The 21,232-nt window shown below is 40.8% G+C and overlaps 3 protein-coding genes across 4 annotated transcripts; 2 read left to right on the top strand and 1 right to left on the bottom strand.

The window, feature by feature from the left end:
* The first annotated feature begins 802 nt into the window (after nt 1-802).
* On the top strand, nt 803-4,556 carry polr3h (polymerase (RNA) III (DNA directed) polypeptide H). Of its 2 annotated transcripts, none has more exons than XM_048246220.1 (7): nt 803-971; nt 1,186-1,297; nt 1,500-1,596; nt 1,762-1,848; nt 2,714-2,777; nt 2,987-3,200; nt 3,993-4,556. In XM_048246220.1, the coding sequence occupies exons 2-7, from the start codon at nt 1,187-1,189 to the stop codon at nt 4,041-4,043; spliced, it is 624 nt and encodes a 207-aa protein (XP_048102177.1). In that variant the 5' UTR covers nt 803-971; nt 1,186; the 3' UTR covers nt 4,044-4,556. The 2 variants fall into 2 exon arrangements, with proteins under 2 accessions (XP_048102177.1, XP_048102176.1); XM_048246219.1 differs by having other exon boundaries at nt 1,183-1,297.
* A 93-nt stretch (nt 4,557-4,649) lies between these two features.
* On the top strand, nt 4,650-10,515 carry csdc2b (cold shock domain containing C2, RNA binding b). The gene is made up of 4 exons (XM_048246222.1): nt 4,650-5,048; nt 6,323-6,752; nt 6,891-7,013; nt 9,279-10,515. Exons 2-4 carry the CDS (start codon nt 6,574-6,576, stop codon nt 9,439-9,441), a joined length of 465 nt encoding a protein of 154 aa, XP_048102179.1. The 5' UTR covers nt 4,650-5,048; nt 6,323-6,573; the 3' UTR covers nt 9,442-10,515.
* Nucleotides 10,516-10,915: 400 nt separating this feature from the next.
* LOC125296341 (phosphomannomutase 1) lies at nt 10,916-20,459 on the bottom strand. The gene is made up of 8 exons (XM_048246218.1): nt 20,086-20,459; nt 18,647-18,764; nt 17,900-17,976; nt 17,310-17,401; nt 16,827-16,926; nt 16,298-16,373; nt 12,970-13,085; nt 10,916-12,517 (listed from the first exon to the last, which is right to left on the bottom strand). Exons 1-8 carry the CDS (start codon nt 20,167-20,169, stop codon nt 12,395-12,397), a joined length of 786 nt encoding a protein of 261 aa, XP_048102175.1. The 5' UTR covers nt 20,170-20,459; the 3' UTR covers nt 10,916-12,394.
* Nucleotides 20,460-21,232: the final 773 nt, after the last annotated feature.

Here is a 21,232-nt window from a genome sequence, read left to right as displayed (position 1 = left end):
GTATTTCCAGAAGAATCTTTTGACAAACTATATTCAGTATTGACATGACATGGTCCCCTCAAACAATCACCCCATGCACAGAATTTATCATAAATTTATCATAAAGTCTCTGCTTACACTGTGATTTAATGTAAAGCAATGTGGTAACGGTTACATGTGGTTCCAATGTGTTGCTTTTCAGGTGCTCCTCTTGGAGTAGGGCTGTCTTCTGTGAAGCTCTCCCAACACTGACTGAATCAGTTCTGTCTCTTCAGCAGATTCTGAGGTTGATTGTGTTACAGTTAGGGATGCAAATGCTTAGTTCCATTTCCAGCAAGGTGCAATGAAAGAGATGTCAGAGAATTCCTTTATAATGGTAAATAAACTATTTATCAGACTATTGTGGTTTGTTTTATTTATTTTATTCTGACTTTTTTGGTGTTAAGTGAATGAGTAGTTGAGAATAAAGCAAGTGCTAAAATACTCCTGCTTTCAATTTCTGAACAAAAAAAAAGTTAAATGTTGTGTACGTAGTACTCCACCCCGACGTGGTTATGGGGGATGTGTACCACATTTGAGGGATGGAAATTATGCTACTTATACTTTATAGATATCATATTCAGGGAAATAACAATTGGGGTAAAAAAGGCCTACATTGAAGCCAATGTATATATTTATTATTTATATTAATATATGATATACATATTACGACCCCCTCTCTCTCGTCAAAGTAGCTGCAGCCCTTTAGGACTTGTGATTCGTGCTTCTCAGTTGTTTTGCTTTTACGACTTGCCGTGTGTTGATGCACACTGTCGTGACACACGGCACGTGTGGCAATTTACCGTCAATGGATACATAAATTGAGCCACACGTTTGGCGTGACGGCACTTAAAAATGTTACACAATTAAGGGTAATGGAACGTAAAAATGGATGATAAGCGCCTTCCTTGTACTGAGTGACTCGTGTATAACTGCTGAACAGTTTCGACAAGGTAGTTAACATTTGCATTAGGCCTACTTTAAACATGATAGCTGGCTAGCAACTTAGCTAGCTAACGTTAGTTAACGTCAAGGAAATATTTCAACGTTACTTTCCCCATGTGTTGCTACATTGACATCATGCCCACTTTAGCTAGGTTACTATTATTTGTCATTCGAAGTCATCTGTTACAATGTAATGTTGTCGCTTGTCGCTATGTTTAGCAGGATGTTTGTATTGGTTGAGATGGTCGATACTGTGAGGATTCCTCCATGGAACTTTCAGAGGCAGCTCAATGAAGCTGTTACAGAGGAACTCAATAAAAAATTGGCGAACAAGGTAAGAGATGTCCTTACCTTAGTTAGTACATTGGCCCATGTTTGTCACTGTAATTTCACGAAGGAAAATAAATAATTGACAGACAGCTTCGTTTTAGAATTTTAGCATTGCAAAATGATTGTCAGATGTGTAGGCCAGATTTTATATGTCAAATCTTAACGTTATGTTAACTGTTCAGATGTGTCGGTGTTAATGTTTCCAGGTGGTTTACAATGTTGGACTGTGCATCTGTCTTTATGACATAATAAAGTTGGAGGACTCCTACATATTCCCTGGTGACGGTGCCTCTCACACAAAAGGTACCTTCAAAGATCCTTGATTACTAGCTTTAACCCTCTCTGGTAATTTTCTTACACTATTCCCCTTTTGCAGGGGTGGCTAACAGTCTGGCATGAAGCTGTTTCTGTAGAATTGCAGTCATAATTGGACCTTTATGAGCTGTTTATACCTTTCCTTTTCCTCAGTCCATTTCAGGTATGTGGTGTTCCACCCATTCTTGGATGAGATACTTGTGGGCAAAATTAAATACTGCAGCCAGGAGGGGGTACACGGTGAGAAATGATGGTGACCAGATGAATAAAACATTTGCTTCTATGTTTGCTTTTGTCTTTTAACCATCCTAAATAGCATGTAAGGTAAAGTGAAACCTTTATGATGCCAGTGTCTTAGGTTGCATGATGGTCAGTGTCATTGTCTGCCCCACTTCTAGAGGAAAATCATTTTGGGCCCTAATTTGATCAATGGGTAAGAAAGTGCAAAGTCTTAATTCTAACTAAAGCTAATTTAGCAACTATCAGTTTGCGAATTAACAATGATACCCCCAAACGCCACACGGGACCTATAGGCTAGTTCATGCACGTGAACTTTGCTTGTTGATAGACTTTGCGCTTTGCCTGCCTTTTAAAAATAGGGCCTTAAGTGTCACTTTGTGCTCTGTAGCTGCCAAAATATGAAGGGTTAGTGTCAGTAACAGGACATCTGGTTATTTGTTAGTTGTGGAAGTCTCTCTCTGCCTACCTATTATTTGAGTGCTAGTTTGTTGTAAATGTAAATATAAATCAGGTTTCTAGGCCAAGTATACTGGCGTATACAAGGAATTTGGTCTCTGCATTTATCCCATCTGTGAATTAGTGAACACACAGAGCACACAGTGAACACAGTGAGGTGAAGCACACACTAACTCAGAGCAGTGAGCTGCCTTGCTACAGCGGCGCTCGGGGAGCAGTGAGGGGTTAGGTGCCTTGCTGAAGGGCACTTCAGCCGTTCCTACTGGTCGGGGATCGAACTGGCAACCCTTCGGTTACAAGCCCGAAGCCCTAACCAGTAGGCCACGACTTGCTGCTGTTGACACTGACTGCTTCATTTTACTGCTGTGCATGACTGAGTATTTTACCTGGTCTTTTTTTGGGTTTCTAGTCAGTCTTGGATTTTTTGATGACATAGTCATTCCTCCAGAGTCTTTACAACAGCCTGCTAAATTGTATCCTTCTCTTTGATGGCAAAATTCTTGAAAATGTAAAGTATTTGCTGTAGATGACATTGAGTTAATGTTATCTGAATGTTTGTCTTTTTTTGCTGGATGGTGCTGGTGGTGCAGAATCTGCTTGTATATAGCATGTGTGTGTGTGCGTGTGCGCGCGCAAGTATACACTGACCACATTGAGATATGTACCTTAACTGCAACACAAGTGATGAGGCAGAGCAGGTATGGCTGTGGGAGTATGAGACAGACGAGGGAGCCCACGACCTCTACATGGACCAGGGCGAGGAGATCCGCTTCCGGGTTTCAGATGAGCTCTTCCTGGACACCTCGCCCACGGGGCCGAGTAAGGCCTCAGAGACGCCAGCAGCACCAGGGGTACCAGAGACTGAGCAGAAGAAAGAGGCTCCATACACACTCATAGTAAGAGACATTTTATGAAGGGCTACTTGGATGGTCTTTGTTTCCTGTGTATGTTTGGCTGGGTGTATTGAAAAACTTTGGTTATGTTATCACAGTTGTGTAAAATTGATTATTTTTAATATGTCTTACCCCACCCCCTAAATGTCCTTGTTTTGAATGTATCGCTTCACTGTCACATCTTTAATTATTGTACTTCCTTCCACTATTGTGTGTGTGTGTGTGTGTGTGTGTTTTTATATGTGTTATGTAAATGGATGCCTTGATTTCCTTGGGGATTAATAAATACAGGGTTCCCACAGGTCATGGAATTTCTGGAATATCATGGAATTTTGAGTCTATTCCAGACATGGAAAGTCAGGGAATATCAGGGAATTTTCTTGTAGCATTAACTTGCCTAAACACATTAATACAAATGTATTTACACACAGAATTGGTGTATATCTGGTTATTAGCTTTACTGCATGTTTGAGTGGTGATGGTTAGCCCAACTTTGTTTCTTCAATACCCATTTATTCATATTCCGCTCTAAAAAAAATCAAAGATTATTGAACGCTATGCGGCTGCTCATAAATCTTCTCATTATAGGTCATGGAAATCCAGATTTTTTTTGTCAGGGAAAGTCAGGCAAAAGTCATGGAATTTTACACTTGACTTAGAGTGGGAACCCTGTAAATACTTGTCTGTCTGTCTAATTAATAGCTATAATACTTGTATAACAACCTTCACTGCCTTTTAGTTGTCTTTTCATGTACAAATAATTCAATTTTTACAGCTTGTCCCTCTCTGTTTCAGGGCTCTATAAGTGAACCAGGCTTGGGTCTTCTGTCGTGGTGGAACAACTAGTTAATGGAGGGTTGATGCCACACAAAAGGACAAGTTGCCATCCCTAGCCACTGAATGAACCTTCTGCCCTCTTCAGCTATAAGTATGAATCACCCAAAATCTGCTACTGTTGTAATTCTGGTCGTTACACAGTTGAAGGATTGGCTCTAGATGGTCGTAGTATATGGTCGTATTATGTTTTGTAATGAAAGCAAAGCACTGTTTCTTTAGGCTGCACACAGTTACTCTTAATCCATTATCAGACTCCATCAATTCCTCTTTGGAAACATACTTATTGCAGAAACTTACTAGAGTTTTGTTTGAAAAATCTATTTATTTATATCTGAAAATTTGAAAAGGGCCAATGAGAACCAAGTGTTTCAGATTCATTCCTGTCTGAATAATTGTAATCTCGAGAATGTTAACAGTATGTCTCTCCAGCACATGGCAGTGATGAATTTGACATGTTGTGTGGATGAACTTTGTATTTGCATAATGTGTCAAGAATTTAATAAATATTGGAATGCTGCTTTCCATGAAGCTTTTTCAATCTATTGAATGGTTTGGTAGGTTAGGACCTATAAGCATTTCCCTCTGTAAGTCATGTGTATGGTGCGGTCTTGTTTTTGTGTGCTTCTGGTACATTTAAAAACACTAACATCACACGGCCATGACTGTTGGATCATTAAAGGGCATGTAGTCACGCATCCGCTCTATTCCTGTTTCTAAGCAAGCGCACATTGTTTAAATAACGTCACCTCCATAGTGTCCCATTCGCGGTATGCCTTGAGCTGTCATATCGCGGGCTTCTCTCTTCACGCCCACGAACTCACGCCCTTGTCTTCACTACCAACGGTGGAATCCCAGCCAGCTGCGCAAGCAGCCATTCCCGGGGAGCTGGGTATTCCACTGATACACGCGCCGTTACGTGATTTATTTATTTATTTGTAGGCTAGTTATATAATAGCGAGTGACAAGACGTATGCATTTTCGACCTCGACTGTCAAACGAACTTCATTTTTTATGGTAAGTAGCCTTTTCAAATTGTAGTCTCCAATGTTTGTCCTTGATGACTAGTGATGCGCGGGACTCTTGTTGATGGTGTGCCTTTCTGTTGTAGGATAGCAACAATGAGGAATAGGTCCGCATATGTGACTCTCCTCTGTGAGATAATGAGTCGTCTTGAATTATTTTAGTGACTTAACTACGAGCCTAGCCATTTTGCTTCCTTTGCCCACTCCCTTTTGTCTCATCACCCTTAAGAATTTTCTGGAATCTGAGTGCATGATTTCATCACCTGTTTTGAACGGGGCACGGGGTTCATTGCGGATGCTCGTAAGCTACTTTCATCTTCAGACTTATAATCGCAAGTTGTTGTAATACACTCTTTTAATAAGATTATAATAATTGGGCACATTTTTAGCGTGTGTAATGTTGTCTGTAGGTTTATCACCCTGGCAAACCAAGCTGTTGTGAACTTCCCTGTCGCATCACTGGCATGATAACAAAAGCACCAGACCGTTGCATATTTTATATTATTTCTTCACTGCTATTGTTGTGGTATAGGCTAGATGTTTTGTTGGTTTTTGCCATTTCAATAACGTGCAAACGTTACTGTCGGTTAATTACAGTCAAGGGCTGGTCGATGTCGTGCTGGATAGCTCGATGACGTAAGAAGCACAACACTAGCGTGATCGTGATGCCAGCATCACTGACGAGGGCGCGGATGAACGTGCAGAGCAGCAGTGAGTGGCCTTTAGAGTAGGCTTGATCTTGTATGGGTCCAGGATAAGAAATGGCATCTTGGATGGCACAGTGTATTATCTCTCGATGCCCTGGAAGCACACAGTGCTCTTACAGCCTGCGCCTCATAGCAAACACATTGTCTCAATTTGTACCAGCGAGTCTTGATGCACAATAGTGCTTTTGTGTGCGAAGGTGTCCAGTGGGGCCTCACATGGCTACACTGTTTCTCTGTTTACCAATCCCTCTGCTTTTAGGGACAAATCCACTGTGCTACAGTAGGCTACATACAGATATTTGGCATTTTGCGTTGTAGTAGAAATAGGCTAGAGAATAGAGAATTATGTTTTTTGGTGCTATCAACTTTTACATTAGAAGAATGGCATATTCTCTTGTTTCTCCGTAATTGTATCAGTTGATTTCTACTGAAATATCAAACTTATTTTTTTTTTTTTTTTCATTTTCTGCAAATAATATGTAAGTTGTGGTGAAAAACCATAGACTGAAAAGCTAAAACGTTCTAAGTAAAACTCTTCTCTGCTGTCTCTCCCTTTTAGAAAGTCCAGGGGCTTTGAATCTTTCACATTTTGTGCACCAGTCAGACACACACTACATCAGTAAGCTTTAAAATACAAACAAAGTAGGTAAAAAACAACAGAATTAGGATCACATCTAAGAACTAAGTATCACATCTAGCCAGGACGTAACTCCAATCCACCAGCACAGCCTGTAGGCCTTCTACCAAAGCCCCACCACCAGCTCCTGTTCTACCATTCCACAAGGCGAGAGGAAGAATATTGTTGCTGTTATGGCGGATCCAGGCCTGTCCTCTCCCACGGACCCATCACTGCGGTCACCCCGCAACACACCCTTCTCCCTGTCCTTCCCCGTCCTGCGGGAAGGAAGCCGCGTGTGGGAGAGGGCACCGCCAGTTCCAGGGGAGCTGCCAAGCCCGTTGCCCACCAAGCGCACCCGCACCTACTCGGCGTAAGGACTCTCCTGACTTTTGAGTCTCTGTTTAGGGCTAGACCATATGGTCAGTCCATATGCTTTCGTTTCCTGTGGCTTGATTAACTTCCTGGTGCTCAATGTTTCTGTGTCTGTACTTTGCTTTCCGCTTACCAGCACGGTGCGGGCCACCTCAGGACCAGTCTTTAAGGGTGTGTGCAAAAACTTCTCCAGGTCACAGGGGCATGGCTACATCCGTCCTTCCCACGGTGGGGAAGACATATTTGTCCACATCTCCGAGTAAGTTGCTTTGTTGCAGAGGCAGCCTATGCTGGCCCTGCTGAAAGCATTGATGGTTATCTTCCTTAAAGCACATGTACTGTAAGTCTTGAGTGCTGACATGAAGTGACACTGTAGCCCTTTGCTGAAGAAATTAAGACGTTGTGTTTTGTCTTTGTAATGGCTTGCTCAGTGCAGCCACTCTGATTTGATTTTGGGGTTGATGCTCCTCTTTATCCCTGATCAGATATCTTTTTTTATTTATGGAATGTACAAACCGAATTTTGAAAAAGTTGGGACGCTTTGTAAAACGTAAAGACAACATATCAACTGTTGAAAGAGAGAATGTTATTGTTTTACATACATACATACATACATACATACATACATACATACATACGCAGAATAAAAGAGGGAATGTTATTGTTTTTAATACATACATACATACATACATACATACATACATACATACATACGCAGAATAAAAGAGAGAATGTTATTGTTTTTAATACATACATACATACATACATACATACATACATACATACATACATACAGACATTTCCTCTTCAATTGAATTTGGTGCATGTGGGTCATTGGAGAAACTCTGCGGCCCCCATGCACTGAATTCAAGCCACAGTATCACTCTGAAGACAGCATGGTGGTGCACAATTCATGTTATGGGGATGTTTCTCATACTGTGGTGTTGGACCTATTTATCGCACACCAGAGATCATGGATCAGTTTCAATACATCAAAACATTTGAAGAGGTCATGTTGTCTTATGCTGAAGAGGAAATGCCTTAAATGGGTGTTTCAACAAGACAATGACCCAAAACACACCAGTAAGCGAGCAAAGGCTTGCTTCCAGACTTACAAGATACCAACACAGATGTGAAGCAATTCTCAGAAATAATGGTCATGCAACTAGATATTAGTGCAGTGATTCAAAGTAAAGCAAAATCTTGAGATATTTTTCAGTTTATACAGTAAATGTTTGTTTGTGAGTTTGTAAAAAAAAAAAATGCAAACACTGCTATTTTTTTGAATAGCCAACAAACTTGATCAATTTTGGTCATGTTTTGATTTTTAAATTGAATGTGCAATGTTCCCAATGCATTAATATTATGGAATTAACAGCTATTCTAAGGATTTTGCGCTAATTCAATTTTTTTTAAACGCACTGCTATTATTCTGCACATAACTGTATATGTGTTTATTTTGAATGTAATGCCAGCAACATGTCTCAAAGTTGGAACAGGAGCATTTTTACCACTGTGTTGCTTCACTTCTTCGTCTTACAACATTCTGTAAATGTGAACTGAGGAGACCGGTTGCTAGATTTTTGAGAATGAAATGTGGTCCAATTCCTGCCCCATATAGGATTTCAGCATTCAGAATTGATTGTGCCATGCCAGATGTGCAAAATGACAGAGCAGTCCATGATTTCCAAAAAATAATTGCTTTTTGATTGGTCTAACAGGACCCATTTCCTCTTTACATCAGTCCATTTTCCACTTTACATCAGTCTAAATGAACTCCGGCTCAGATAAGACGGTAGCATTTCTGTATCATGTCTAAATATAAAATGTCTTCTTTGTAAAGTAGAGTTTACACTAGCATTTGTGAATTGAGAATTAAATTGTGCTTCTAGACAATGGTTATCAGAAGTTTTCCTGAGCCCACATAACAATTTTCTTTACAGAAAAAGGTCTGGTTTTAACACAGTGCCATCTGGGGTCCAAAAGACATCCAATATTTTTTTTCAGCCCTGTCCCTTGTTTTAAAGGTTTCTCTGGATTCCCTAAATGTTTTAATGATATTATACTGTAGATGATGAAATCCTCAAATCCTTCATAATTTGATGATAAGTAACATTATTCCAATATCATTTTCCCACACAGGTTTACATAGAGTGATGAATACCTCCACATCTTTACTTCTGATAGACTCATTCTCTCTGACATGCTTTTTACCCCCATTCATGGTTCCAGTTCACATAATTAGTTGTGTAATGTTCCTCCTTTTGTTTCTCATTACACAACTTTTCCAGCTTTTTGCTGCTCCCGTCCTAACTTTTTTGAGACATGTTGCTGACATCAAATTCAAAATGTGCTTATATTTTCCATGAAATAGTCACATTTCTCTCCTTCAACAATTGTTGTGTTGTGTTTGAACTATTCTTAATTAAATATAGGGTTGACATGATTTGTAAATAATATAATTCTTTTTTATAGCATTTTTTTTAACATTCTAAAATGTCACTCTTTGTTTTGTGTCTCATAGCATCGAAGGGGAGTATGTGCCGGTGGAGGGGGACGAGGTCACCTACAAGGTCTGCCCCGTTCCACCCAAAAACCTCAAGGTCCAGGCCGTGGATGTGGTCATCACGCACCTGAACCCAGGAACGAAGCATGAGACCTGGTCAGGCCAGATAATCAGCTCCTAGGCTCTGGTCCTGGTCCTCTGAACACAGCGGGAAGGGTGGGGAGGGTTGGGGTGGGTTGAAGCAGAGCGGGGTGGGGTGGCTGGTAAAGGAAGAAGAGGGGAGCTCAGCTTAGATGGAGTTACTGTGAAAGGTAGATGGAAGTGAGAAATGGGACACTGAAGGTTGCTGGATAAGCATCTTGAAGGGAAATTCCAAGTTGACAGAAGAATTGGAAACCAAAGTTGTGTTGGTTGTTGTGTCAGGGCGTGGGAATGTAAGGCAAGACACAGGGGATGCTCGATACAATGAGAGACTCCCACTCAAGTAAATTGGTCCCTCTATGATGGTAACACAAGCAATGATTTATTGTCCTTCTGAGTACAGTCAGCACCTGGCTTGTTACTTTGGCCTTTATTTATTTAGATATTTATTTTCTAATTTATTACTCTTATTTTGTTTGTGTTTGGTTGCTAGGATAAGGGATTTTCAATATAAAATGATACGCTGGATTGGGATCCATAGTCAAAGAAGACATTTATGACTTGAATACAATTTACTGCCAAACTTACCACAACACCCATACTGAAACAATTGGGGCTATTCAGGGCAAATAATCAGCTTCTATGTAGATACCTATCAGAACTTTGTCAAAGTAGCCGTAGCCATATCAAAATAATTGTGTGAGTAAAAGAACACTTTAAATTGTAGTTACTATAGTTAGTTATTTTCTACAAAACAATAATTTTCCAACTCAGAATACGCAAAATCATATATATTAAGGATTAGAGGTATTTTGAAATAACTGTTAAGACATCCAAACCTTCATCATGTAATTGGTTGTGGATTAATTGCATGTTTCCACCTTATTTATTTTTATTTTTCGATTCAGAGTTCTATGCATCTTTTCTATGCTTGAGTTTGTCAGTATTTGACTTTATTTCATGTAATGTTTGTGGTACTATATGTACTTTCATATTTAAATATTGAGTTGGTACATTTCTGAGCACTTTTCTTTCCGGTCAGATCACTGTGACTGGTGTTAGAAGTAATTTTAATGTGAATTTGAGAGTTATTAAACAATTTATGATTAAGATATGTAGTTGTGCTGGCCTCTCTTTTTATATTGTAATATCATATATCATTTATTATTCTGAATAACTTTCCTGAATAGTGCTGGTCCTTAATGTATTACCCTAACATTAATATAACACGGTAGTCTGACTGACATTGTATCTGGATAATGAATCCCATTTTGAAATTATAGGAAATCTGTGTCTAAATAACAGCCTATTGTGTAACAATTTCCTGTGCTGCAAACATTTTTATATTACGTTACATCAGCCATAATCCTTATATTTGGAGCAAAGATCTGTTTTATATAAACTGTCCTAAATGATAAGAAATATATAGATTGATTAATACCTAAAAGCATGTATTAAGATGTCTTATGGGATATACAGTACAATGCTAAGCATTAAGATAAGTAGTTCATTGATTGATTGAAAATCTTTATTGACGTGATGTACTTTACATTTAAACTATACACTTTGTGTATGAATGCAAACTCAAATAATGTGGTGGGATAACCCTGCAATACAATGCTAATAACCCACACCACCCACACAATGGTCTCACTTGTTACCGCAGGATGTGTTTGTGTGTCTGTCAACAATCATATCCTACACACACACACACAGAGAGCCTGTAAATGATTTTTTCCCTCACAGTGGTGGGAGTGTTTACATGGATGCTACTTTGACATTCCAACTCATCCGAAGGAGTAATGAAGTATGAGAATGCAAGATAGCTGGAGAGTAATCATGCTTTATGTGGTGACTCCTGCCTATGGCTTCTGCTATAGATGTGTAGCACAGTTGTCTACGATATGTCAACATGTACAATTCACATTTCAATTTACATAATCAATTTGACATATTGTCTTTGCTTTGTAGACAACAATTGTAGACTCCTAATCAATTACCTACTCTGCCCTGTAGCTCTTGCAAGGCAGAGGACTAATAATAAATAGTATACAAAACATCAGTCACTGGGATAAGCACCCATGTCCCACAAGTTACATGCTGTTTGTATTCTGTTGGCTGGCTGTTGCTTTCAGTAAAGGGGAATGATTCACTGAACACTGTCTGCTGGGAATGTTTTGCTCCGCCGTCGCAATTAAGGAGAAATACATTGGCAACAATCTTCTTTCCCACCCACTCTGTCTCTGTCACTCTCTCTCTTTGTCTTCTCACTCACTTGCTACTTTTAGCTAACTTCATTATTACAAGGTGCACCTTTGAAATGAATAACTCACCTCACTTGCTACATTCACAATGTAAACTGATCATCCCCAACAAAGTATGCTCACTGTGTCAGTCTGAGTGCAAAACTAGTACACACACCCCACACTGATGCAGTGGCATTCACAATGGATTATCTACATGTACAAGTCTTGGAGGCTTGTGAATATTTAACCATGAGAAATATTATCCGACTTTGATTTGAAACACAATACCCTCCCTCCCCTCCCTCCACAGGATCAGACACAAAACAGAGATTAGAAACAAAGCTATTTTGTTCATCCATTGTCCATCTTTGTCAGAGCTCTCAGCTTTAAAAGCAACAGGCCAAAGTCATTTGTACCAAAAAAATTCCACAAAGTGGCGAGCACCACATCAAGGGGGTGCTGAGAAATTGATCCCTTTAAAAGTTCCAGTACTCCAGAATGATGATCATCACCATCATCATTCACAATGACAGTGAAAACAAAAATATATATTATATATATATATATATATATATATATATATTAAATTATATATTATAAAATCAGTAGTGGTCTGTACACTATGTAGAGATGAAGGTGATGCTCCCTTGGTTTGGCTGAAGGAGCACTTGTCACCAGTGCACTCCCAAACGTAGAGGCAAGAGAGTCTATTCCTGGAAGGACGTTGCTCTTCCCTTCTCAAGGCCATCATGATTCATTGGGAGGGCCGTTGAAGAAGAGCTCTCGACAGAGCCTCGCCGTGTCCTTGGGAGAATAGACGGTGAAACCGATGGTGCGTGGGTCCTCAAAGATCTCGTAGTCATTTCCACCCTGGAGATGAACAAATCAGAACTGACAGTCACTACAGGCAACAACTGTCATGAGGATTTTTGATAAACAAACATACGACTTAATAGCATGATCTGTGCCTGGATCTTCAAAACGTCTTCTGTTTATTTCTTCTTTCTCCTAGTACCCTCCATCTGCCCTTAACGTAGAATTCCGACGAAAAAAACAAACATACAGTGCTACACTCTGGGGGCATGTTAATGAGCCCCTATGTCCATGCCCCTAGAATGTAGCACTGTAGCTGCCTGGCTACTCTAGCTGTTGGCTGCAGCAACTTGATCTAGGTAGAGCCGATTGTTTTTGGGGGGGTTTCGTACCAACAACAACAAAAAAGAATCACCGGAATTCTACTTTAAACCCCCTCTTTAGGCTACAACTCAGCCCTTGTGTGGTGCCCTTTTAAGCCCAACCTTTGCCGCTTCTCCCTCACTCACCAGATCTGTCTCGTTGCCAAAAAAGTAGATGGCATCCAGGCCCTCGGCCTCCAGGACCTGCAGACACAGCCTCTTGTCCCAGCCTTCAGGGAACACATCAAAGCTGATCAGACCGCCTGTAGAGAGACAAACAGCATGGGGGCACTGTTTCATCAATTACACCAGCACAGCTTAACCAGGCATAGCCAGTAAGGCTCCGCAAACAATCATCATAGAACTGACTCTTCCGAACTGGTGCATTTGTTGATGATGTGATCCACACATCAGCTTTTTTTGTTTATACTCGTTTTAAACTTCTTTCAGTTTTGTCATCATGTTGACAGTCTTTGGTGCACATGGGTCCATTATTTTGACCTTTGTTTCTGTTTTATTATATGTTACATGTTTCATGCAAGGGTAGGCCATGTCATAGGCAGCACGGGTGGTTGCTTAGGGCTTAAAATGTCAGACGCATGCCGCTGAAGAGTTATTTAGTTTAGTATATTTTGCAGCCATATAGATAAGAGCTTCCTCCTTCCTGTTCATGATTACAGCCTGCCTGTTGTTTGCAACATATTGTACTGTACATAGTGACTGAAGACATGACTTCCAATCATCCAGTGCACCCAATATACTGCAAGATACCAGTTGAACAACCCACACTCTCATGTATCCATGAGTTGGTCATGTTGGTGGTCATGTTGTGCAGCACGTATCAGTTTCATTATGTACCATGAATCATAGGGCGGGGTGCACTTTTGCTATACTAATGGAATACTGCATGAAATTAAATTAAAAGCGTGATGTGTCTTTTTGTATCTAGGCTACTTTACTATATCAGCTAAATGTGGGTGGGTTTAATTTGGTGACCATAGTATTTCCTTTATATCTACCCTTTTGGATTTATTTTGATTACTTTCACCTTTATTGTTGTGATAGTTTTAGGTACTGAGGATCTTTTGTTGTTTAACATGTTTCACATATTGTTTACCCTTTATTCTCCATTGTGACTGCTGTGTGTATGTTTCCCAAGACCAGTGAAAAAACATGTATTCAGATCATGATGTTCACAAACTCTACAGTATGTAGTAACTTGCCTCACAGTCTTTACAGACACAGGAGGTTTTTCAAGAGCTAGTATTTACCGTGGTCCAATCCTATCTAGTCAAAATTGTGCACAGACTCACTTATAGTGTGTTTTTCAGACAAAGGAAAAGATTCCTCTTGGAATTAATTTATGAAGATGTAATCCCAATAGGGTTAACTGCTAAGATTCTCTGAGATCCCATAGCCAACCCAATCTACTGCAAAAACGGGTTCACACAGTGGTTTTAAGCACCAACAACAGTCTGTTGCAACTAAGACAACTGCTGCAGCTGTTTTGAGAGTGACACAGCTGAAAAACAACCCCCTTGTTATGCAGCAAAACAGAGACTCCAGTGATCAGTCCACTCAAAGCTTAGAAGAACAAAGGCGTTTGAACCCAGCCATGGGGTGATTAGTCTGACAACACAGATCTTTGATAAGGTCCATGGATGCTCTGCGCAAGCAACGCCCCTTGGCAGATTCAATGCAGGGCCTCAGTCTACAACACACTGCACATACACTGCATTTGTGCAGGGACATGCATGCATGTCTTACTGGGATTGGAATGCCAATTTCTGGTGGTTTCCAAGCAGCCCTGAACACATTATGGTCTCTGGGTCTGCCCTGTTTGTGAGCTTGCAAGTTTGCCAAGCAATTCATTTGGTAGTGGTGAGAGAGCTTGCTTCAATTCCAAGTCACAAACATGCATCAGCAGAGTCACCGTGGTTACAGTGTGTCAGTGGTCAATTAGCATGCCTCTTGACAGGAATTGTTACATGCGGTGCCCCTCCGTCTTGCCAGACTTAACTACTTTGTGGAAAAATCCCAGAGTGCACTGAGCAACCTAACTCTCCAACAAAGGCAGAACCTGGCAGGTTAGCAGCCAATCAGAAAGTCTGCTGGTGCACACCCCCAACTTGCTCAGCCCTCTTGTGCATATGTTCTAACCCAACCCCCGGTAATAAAGCCAGAGAAAAGGCAATGAAAGGCCAGATATGTGCATTTTGCACGTTGCCCTGGCAAATGGCAAAAAAAAACCTGCAGAATCATTACTTGGCCAGTCTAGATGGGCAGAAAGATTGCATAAAATGGGAAAAAGACTCAAGCAGAATGATTATATAACTGTCCTAGGGTGTCCTGAGATACTGTCCTAGGTACATGACACTGCCCCAAGATGTTAATGATGTACAGACAGCATGGGAAGACTACATGGCACGTACCATGTTGGAGTTAGTTTAACAGTGTAACAATATGTGAACAGAAACATTAATCGATTTCTTGAGAGAGAGAGAGAGAGAGAGAGAGAGAGAGAGCTTAAAAGCAGCATCCTGGTGCATGTATTTACATGTCTGTTTGTCATACACTAAACAGGTTTCTTTGGGAGGAGCAATAACAACAAACCATAAAGTGCTGCTACTAAACTGCATGACAGTAGATTCGCAAAACAAAAACAGAAATGTGAATGTGTGTCTCTGCCACAGTCATATCAGTCGTCAACGAGGAGAGCAGTCATAAAAGACATTGCTTTCCTCATAATTCCTTATCATGGACAAACATGTCCTGTCCTACTGTTTACACCTTTCAGATAATTGTGTCATCACGGCCAGATAACTTTCCTGCTGGAAAAAAACATCCCTGCAGGCTGTTTGTGTGTCTGTCCACAGTACATTTTCACAGATCATTAACTGAGCAAAACAACTCATTCCACCGTGAACAAACACCCACGTTCTCACACGCCAGAGAAAAACATCCCTGGCTGCAATAGGGGATAGAGAGAGGGACTATGGATGATGGCCTTTTCAAGTGCTAAGTGGTGCAACCACGGAAATAGCCCCGTTGGGAGGACCCTCTGATAAAAGAGGACAAACAAGTCCAATGTATCCACAGTTGGGGGAATGGGCTGGCTAACAGGTTGAGAAAGGAGAAAACAAAAATATGACTGTAAGGGGAACTGTTCTTTTTTAAACCTCTTTCTAGAGCTGGATGTGATATTACATTTTATACAGTGAGAGCAGGCGCGCTCAACTCCAAATCTCACAACAATTTCGGGTGCAAGCCAAAAGGTGATAACAATAGAAAAAACGCACTCTCAAGTACATTCTCTTGCCATGTCCACAGACGCGTTTCGGCATAAGCCATCGTCAGTTACATTTACATTTTATACATACATAAGCATGTGCAGACCCTGATTATGATCAAAACCAAGTAAGAGAATATGAAGAACTTCCATTGGCCCCAAATGCCACCTAGCCATTTTGCTCACCTCTGGTGAAACGTAATCCTTTCCCAGCAAACTCCTGCTGAAGGGCTTGAACAAATTTCTCCCGGATTTTTTCTCTCTGTGCAAAGGGAAGGAATGAAAACCTGCTGTTACAGGCTGACAGGGGAAGACACGCACATCCCAAAAACACTATTGGTTGGGTGCAGACTCAAAACAACTCAGCACAACAAAACAGCTCCCATTAATAATGTTGCTCTGCTTCTGACTGCATTTCCAGGGTTAAATGCCACATGGCATCCCAACCCCGTTTTCATTCAACACTTCACTGAGTTACTCTAATGCAAAGAGTTATCTGTTGAGTACCTGGAAAGCTGCACGGTGTATTATTATTATCCTATTCACATTTGGGGAAATTGTTAGATTGCAGACAGCTACTTGCTTGAGGAACTACACTGCAGGTTTTTTTGTGTATTTTAGGGTGAGATGTGTCTATATATTATACTTCACTACCACTCTGTACCAAGTATACAGCATGTGGGGAAACTATTGTTTAAAGTTGGTCCACAGTTACCTTGTCAATTTCAGAGAACTCAAGGCGCTCTTCTGGAGTACAGCTTCTTCCAATGGGAGAAATGTTCAACATTCCATTGCGGAATTCAATGAAAGTGCCCCTGGGATAGAGACAAGGAGTGTTACGATCATTAACAAGTTATAACTCATCCTTGCACTGAAGCTTGGCATGTGGTTAATGGGGAGAAAGGTCAATGTGTCTGTCCAAAACTGAAGGCCGCTATCAGCTGCCTAGCTGCCCTCAACTGTCTAATGAGTTACTAAGTCACTAAGGATACATGTATTCTGGCTTCAAAATTAAGGTGTTCTAGAAGGCAAATTTGTATATTTGATTTCATGCCTTGATGCCTTGCCGTCACTGAATGCTATCTTAGAAGGCAAAATAATTTTCCATTTCGGACAAAGCCAAGATGTAGTACCTATCTATTTTTTCCAACACTTTTACAAATGATGTGCAATTCTGGCTACATAAGAGAAATCCAACCTTTTCTTGGGCAGTTTGATCAATCCCATATAGCGCAGACAGAAGTTGATGAGATCCTGCAGAAGCTCCTCTCCCAGTTGGTTCTGAATAGCCTACAGAGATTAAAAAGCAGTTCAACTGGATGTTTTGAAGCTGACCAGAAATCCCTTGCCAGCACTATTACAATATTATAACTGGGTAAGAAGCCCCAGCTGTGGCTCCAGACACTGTTGATTTGGCCAGACTTGGTGGGACTTTAGAAATGCACATGGCTCTCGGTCTTGGTGGTGATCTGAGGGAGTGTCCCTGATGCTAGGTTAAGGGGTCATAAAAATGTATGAAGTTTACTGAGAAGAGACAATGTCAAGCATGACCTCAAACATGACCTAGGGTTAGACCTATGACCTATGTCTGAGTATAGTTGCCACGGCCTATGTCATGTGTGACTCCATAGACTAGGTGTACAGCACATGAGGTAGCTTTGCAGAGTGCTAATAAACTCTACCCTTCAAAGACATTGGCAGAGGAGAAGATCAGCTACAGCGACAGTTGCAACATCAGAGATAAGTGCAACATATTGCAACACTTATTATCATTGTAGTCAGAATTACCTGTTTGGAGAGGAGCTTGCCATCTTTGTATTGCACCGTTCCATTCTCAGCAAACACGTAGTCATACTTGTGGATTACTACAAGAGAAAGGGTCAGAGCATGCATCAGACCTTACATGAACTAAGACTTTGAGCCCATGACAAGACACACAAATAGCCACCCTCCCTTTCAGGACAGCCATTCTTGGACATTGTAGGATTACAGCATTGTAGATTAGCCCCATTGTAAAGCCAGCCTGATCCAGAATTGCTGTAAAGACTCTCTCCTGTTGTTTAGATTTGACAGTGTGATGAACATGACCGAATGTCTGCGTTCTGTCTGATCGGGAGCAGCGGGTCGTATGCTGCCAGTTCTCCCACATTCCACAACTCTTTCTTTACTTGGCCAGACATGCTCGATTCCCTTTCAAGGTCACTAGGTCAGGCCAGTGCATTCACGTATGGGAATGTCACAGGTACCTCAGTGAACTGTGCTATCAGCATGTGATCTCTGTCAACATGCTTTTTTTCACACTCAGTCAACATGCAGTGGGGCCAACAGACGTAAGCAGATCACATCTATGAGGTGTGCAGCAGGATTCTCTTAACCATTCATCTTGGCAGTCTCATTAGTGAGTGAAATGGTCCTTGTTTTCTTATTTTCATCAGATACTAAAAGTCTTTTGATCAGTTCTATTCTTCACATCAAGGTGTCAAGAAAAGTGAATGGGGTATGATAGTGAGTTGTGATTAGGGATACAACACTCACCTTCATCGCCATCTCCCAACTGTTCTGCAATCTTGCTGTAGTCTGACCCTCCCACCACACCAATCTTCACCTTTTTCCGCAGGGACTGGAAAAAAGCATCCAGCTGCGGGTCGATCTTCTGCATGAGGACAACATAATGAAGAGAATTCGATCAAAAAGTACTAATACTCACAAGATTACAATACATAACACAAGGTAAACATAACAAATATACCACTTAAAAGGGTAGGCTACACTATTTTCCTGTCTGACTGACAATTATAATGTCACAAAACTGCTCAACAGTCTGACAGGTGGGTCACAACACTAGCCCCATCATCAGCTGGCTCAAAATCAAAATTACACGTTGTGTGATTACTGAGCACGGAACACCTATGGTAGGGGCTGAATATTCAGCTCTGTGATTTACTGACACCCTGCGTTATGTAACTGGTTCTTGCACGTTGGGCGAGCAATACTGATAAGTTGTTTTGGAACTCTCAGGTAGCCTAGTGTATGGGTTACGTGAGGACCAACACGATTTTTGGGAGTGTCATAAATTGCGCGTGCTGCTGCCCAGTTTGCTAGTTTGCTTCTGGTACGTTTAACCTTCTGTAAAATATTAAGCAAACGTTGGTTGATAGTAGTAGTATTTCCTGGATGGCAAAACAGGGATCAGCTCGCCCAAACTTTTCAATCATGGTGAAATAGCTTACCCTACTGATTGATACGACTGAAACTATCCCTCGGCATATAGCTTGAGGAAAATTTACGATCAAAGACGTGTCTGCTCTACAGACGACCTTCAGATTGGAGACACGACAATGCACCATTCCTTTAGTAGCCTACTATAAGATTAAATTGACGCCGTGATGAGATTGACGCTCAGATCCACTGAAATATCTGGCTATTACACAACTATAGGCTATGAATACAGCCCATACGAATAGCGGAGAACACTGCGTTCTCGAGAATGTGTTGTAGCTAATGTAGCGATCCAAAACAACCTGACATTATTTGATATGTTTAAATCTGTGTTTAAAACGGTCAAATCAGCGGTTTGCGTCAATGATAATAAATGCTTTAATACAGCAATAGCAGACATTCAGACAAATAAATAAATAAATAAACATTGAATAACTTCAAATGTAGGGGTATGATATCGATAATGGTCTATTATAGGCTATTTGTTTTACCATAGGGTATAGGGCAAATTATGGTTTGTTTTCAGTGCGTAAATTAGGTAAGTAAGGTTATCAAGTAGCCTTCAACAGCAAGAGCATCAGAAATAGCCGTAATGGTGTTACGTAAGAATAGAACATGCAATCCAAGCAAAACTAGCCTATACTATCCTAATTGCCAGTACGCAAACTCGGGATATTGCGCACGCAGGAGCCTCTATTACAAAATACAGAGTTAGATACAAACGGCTTAATAATCTAAGATATTGCAAAACTGACCTCTCTTGGTGATGTCAGCGTGCCATCCACATCAAATAAGCACAAGATATTTCTGTTTGAGGAAAAGCAACGTATCTCGTCCATCTCTCGAAGTTCAGTAGGTTAATTAGCTTTGTAGAAAAAGTTAAATGTTCGATATATCAGCGAAGTGAAACGCTGTTCAATGCTCTCTCCCAAAATAACCCGATATTCTCGAATAATTTGAAATAGCCTCCATAAAACAAAGCAGCAGTAAAGTTACCCTACCTACGACTAAACTGTTCGCCAACTAAGTAGGCTATTTTCTTATGTTTCCTGTGTGGATGAAGTCGAGAATCCAATACCGGTTCTGTGAGAGTAGGTCTGAGTTAATTCACATTCTTTCGGGCAATGTGTCAATGCTGTCTTGTTGTGTCGTCACTAAAGGAGGGTTTAACCATTCAGCCAATTGAAAGCTCGTTTAGAAGATCACATGGACAAGTTGACTTGAACAAAATGCTTTCTCCTCAAGTTTGACACATGAACACAAGCTGACATAAACCGTCTTTCTCAAAGAATGCAGAAGTAGGACCTACGTAAATAAATAGGCAACACAAACATTCATGCTTAAGTCTCGGATAGGTTTAGTTAAACTTTAGACCATGTATTCATGTAGGCCTATAGGCCTACCATAAATAATGATTATTTACAGAAAAGAAGAAATGCATTTGAGTGCCCACTACATTGCGTTTGCGTTTGTCTCATAAGGAAAGGCCGGACAAGAAGTATGTCAGCCATATGAATATCCTATTAGTAACATCCAAGCATTATATTACACTGCCTCCACCAGCTTGCTTTCTTCCCTCAGTGCATCCGGGTGTCTTCCCCAAGCGATGCACATACACCTGACCATCGTCATGATGTAAAAGAAAATGTTATTCATCATCAGACCAGGCCACCATCTTCCACTGCTCCGAGGTCCAGTTCTGGTGCTCATATGCCAATTTGATGCTTCCAGTAACAGAAGTCAGCATTGGCACCCTGACCAGTCTGCGGCTACTGCTATGCAACATGCAATGAATCGTGACGCAATGCACTTTTCTATCAGAACCAGCATTACCTTTTCAGTTTGAGCTATAGCTCTTCTTTTGGATCTACAGTAACCACACAGGTCAGAACTTGCTTCCCA

Source organism: Alosa alosa, chromosome 6, assembly GCF_017589495.1.
Source record: "Alosa alosa isolate M-15738 ecotype Scorff River chromosome 6, AALO_Geno_1.1, whole genome shotgun sequence".
NCBI lineage: Eukaryota > Metazoa > Chordata > Actinopteri > Clupeiformes > Clupeidae > Alosa > Alosa alosa.
The sequence above is the reverse complement of the archived record's forward strand: the minus strand, read 5'-3'. Positions and strand labels throughout refer to the sequence as shown.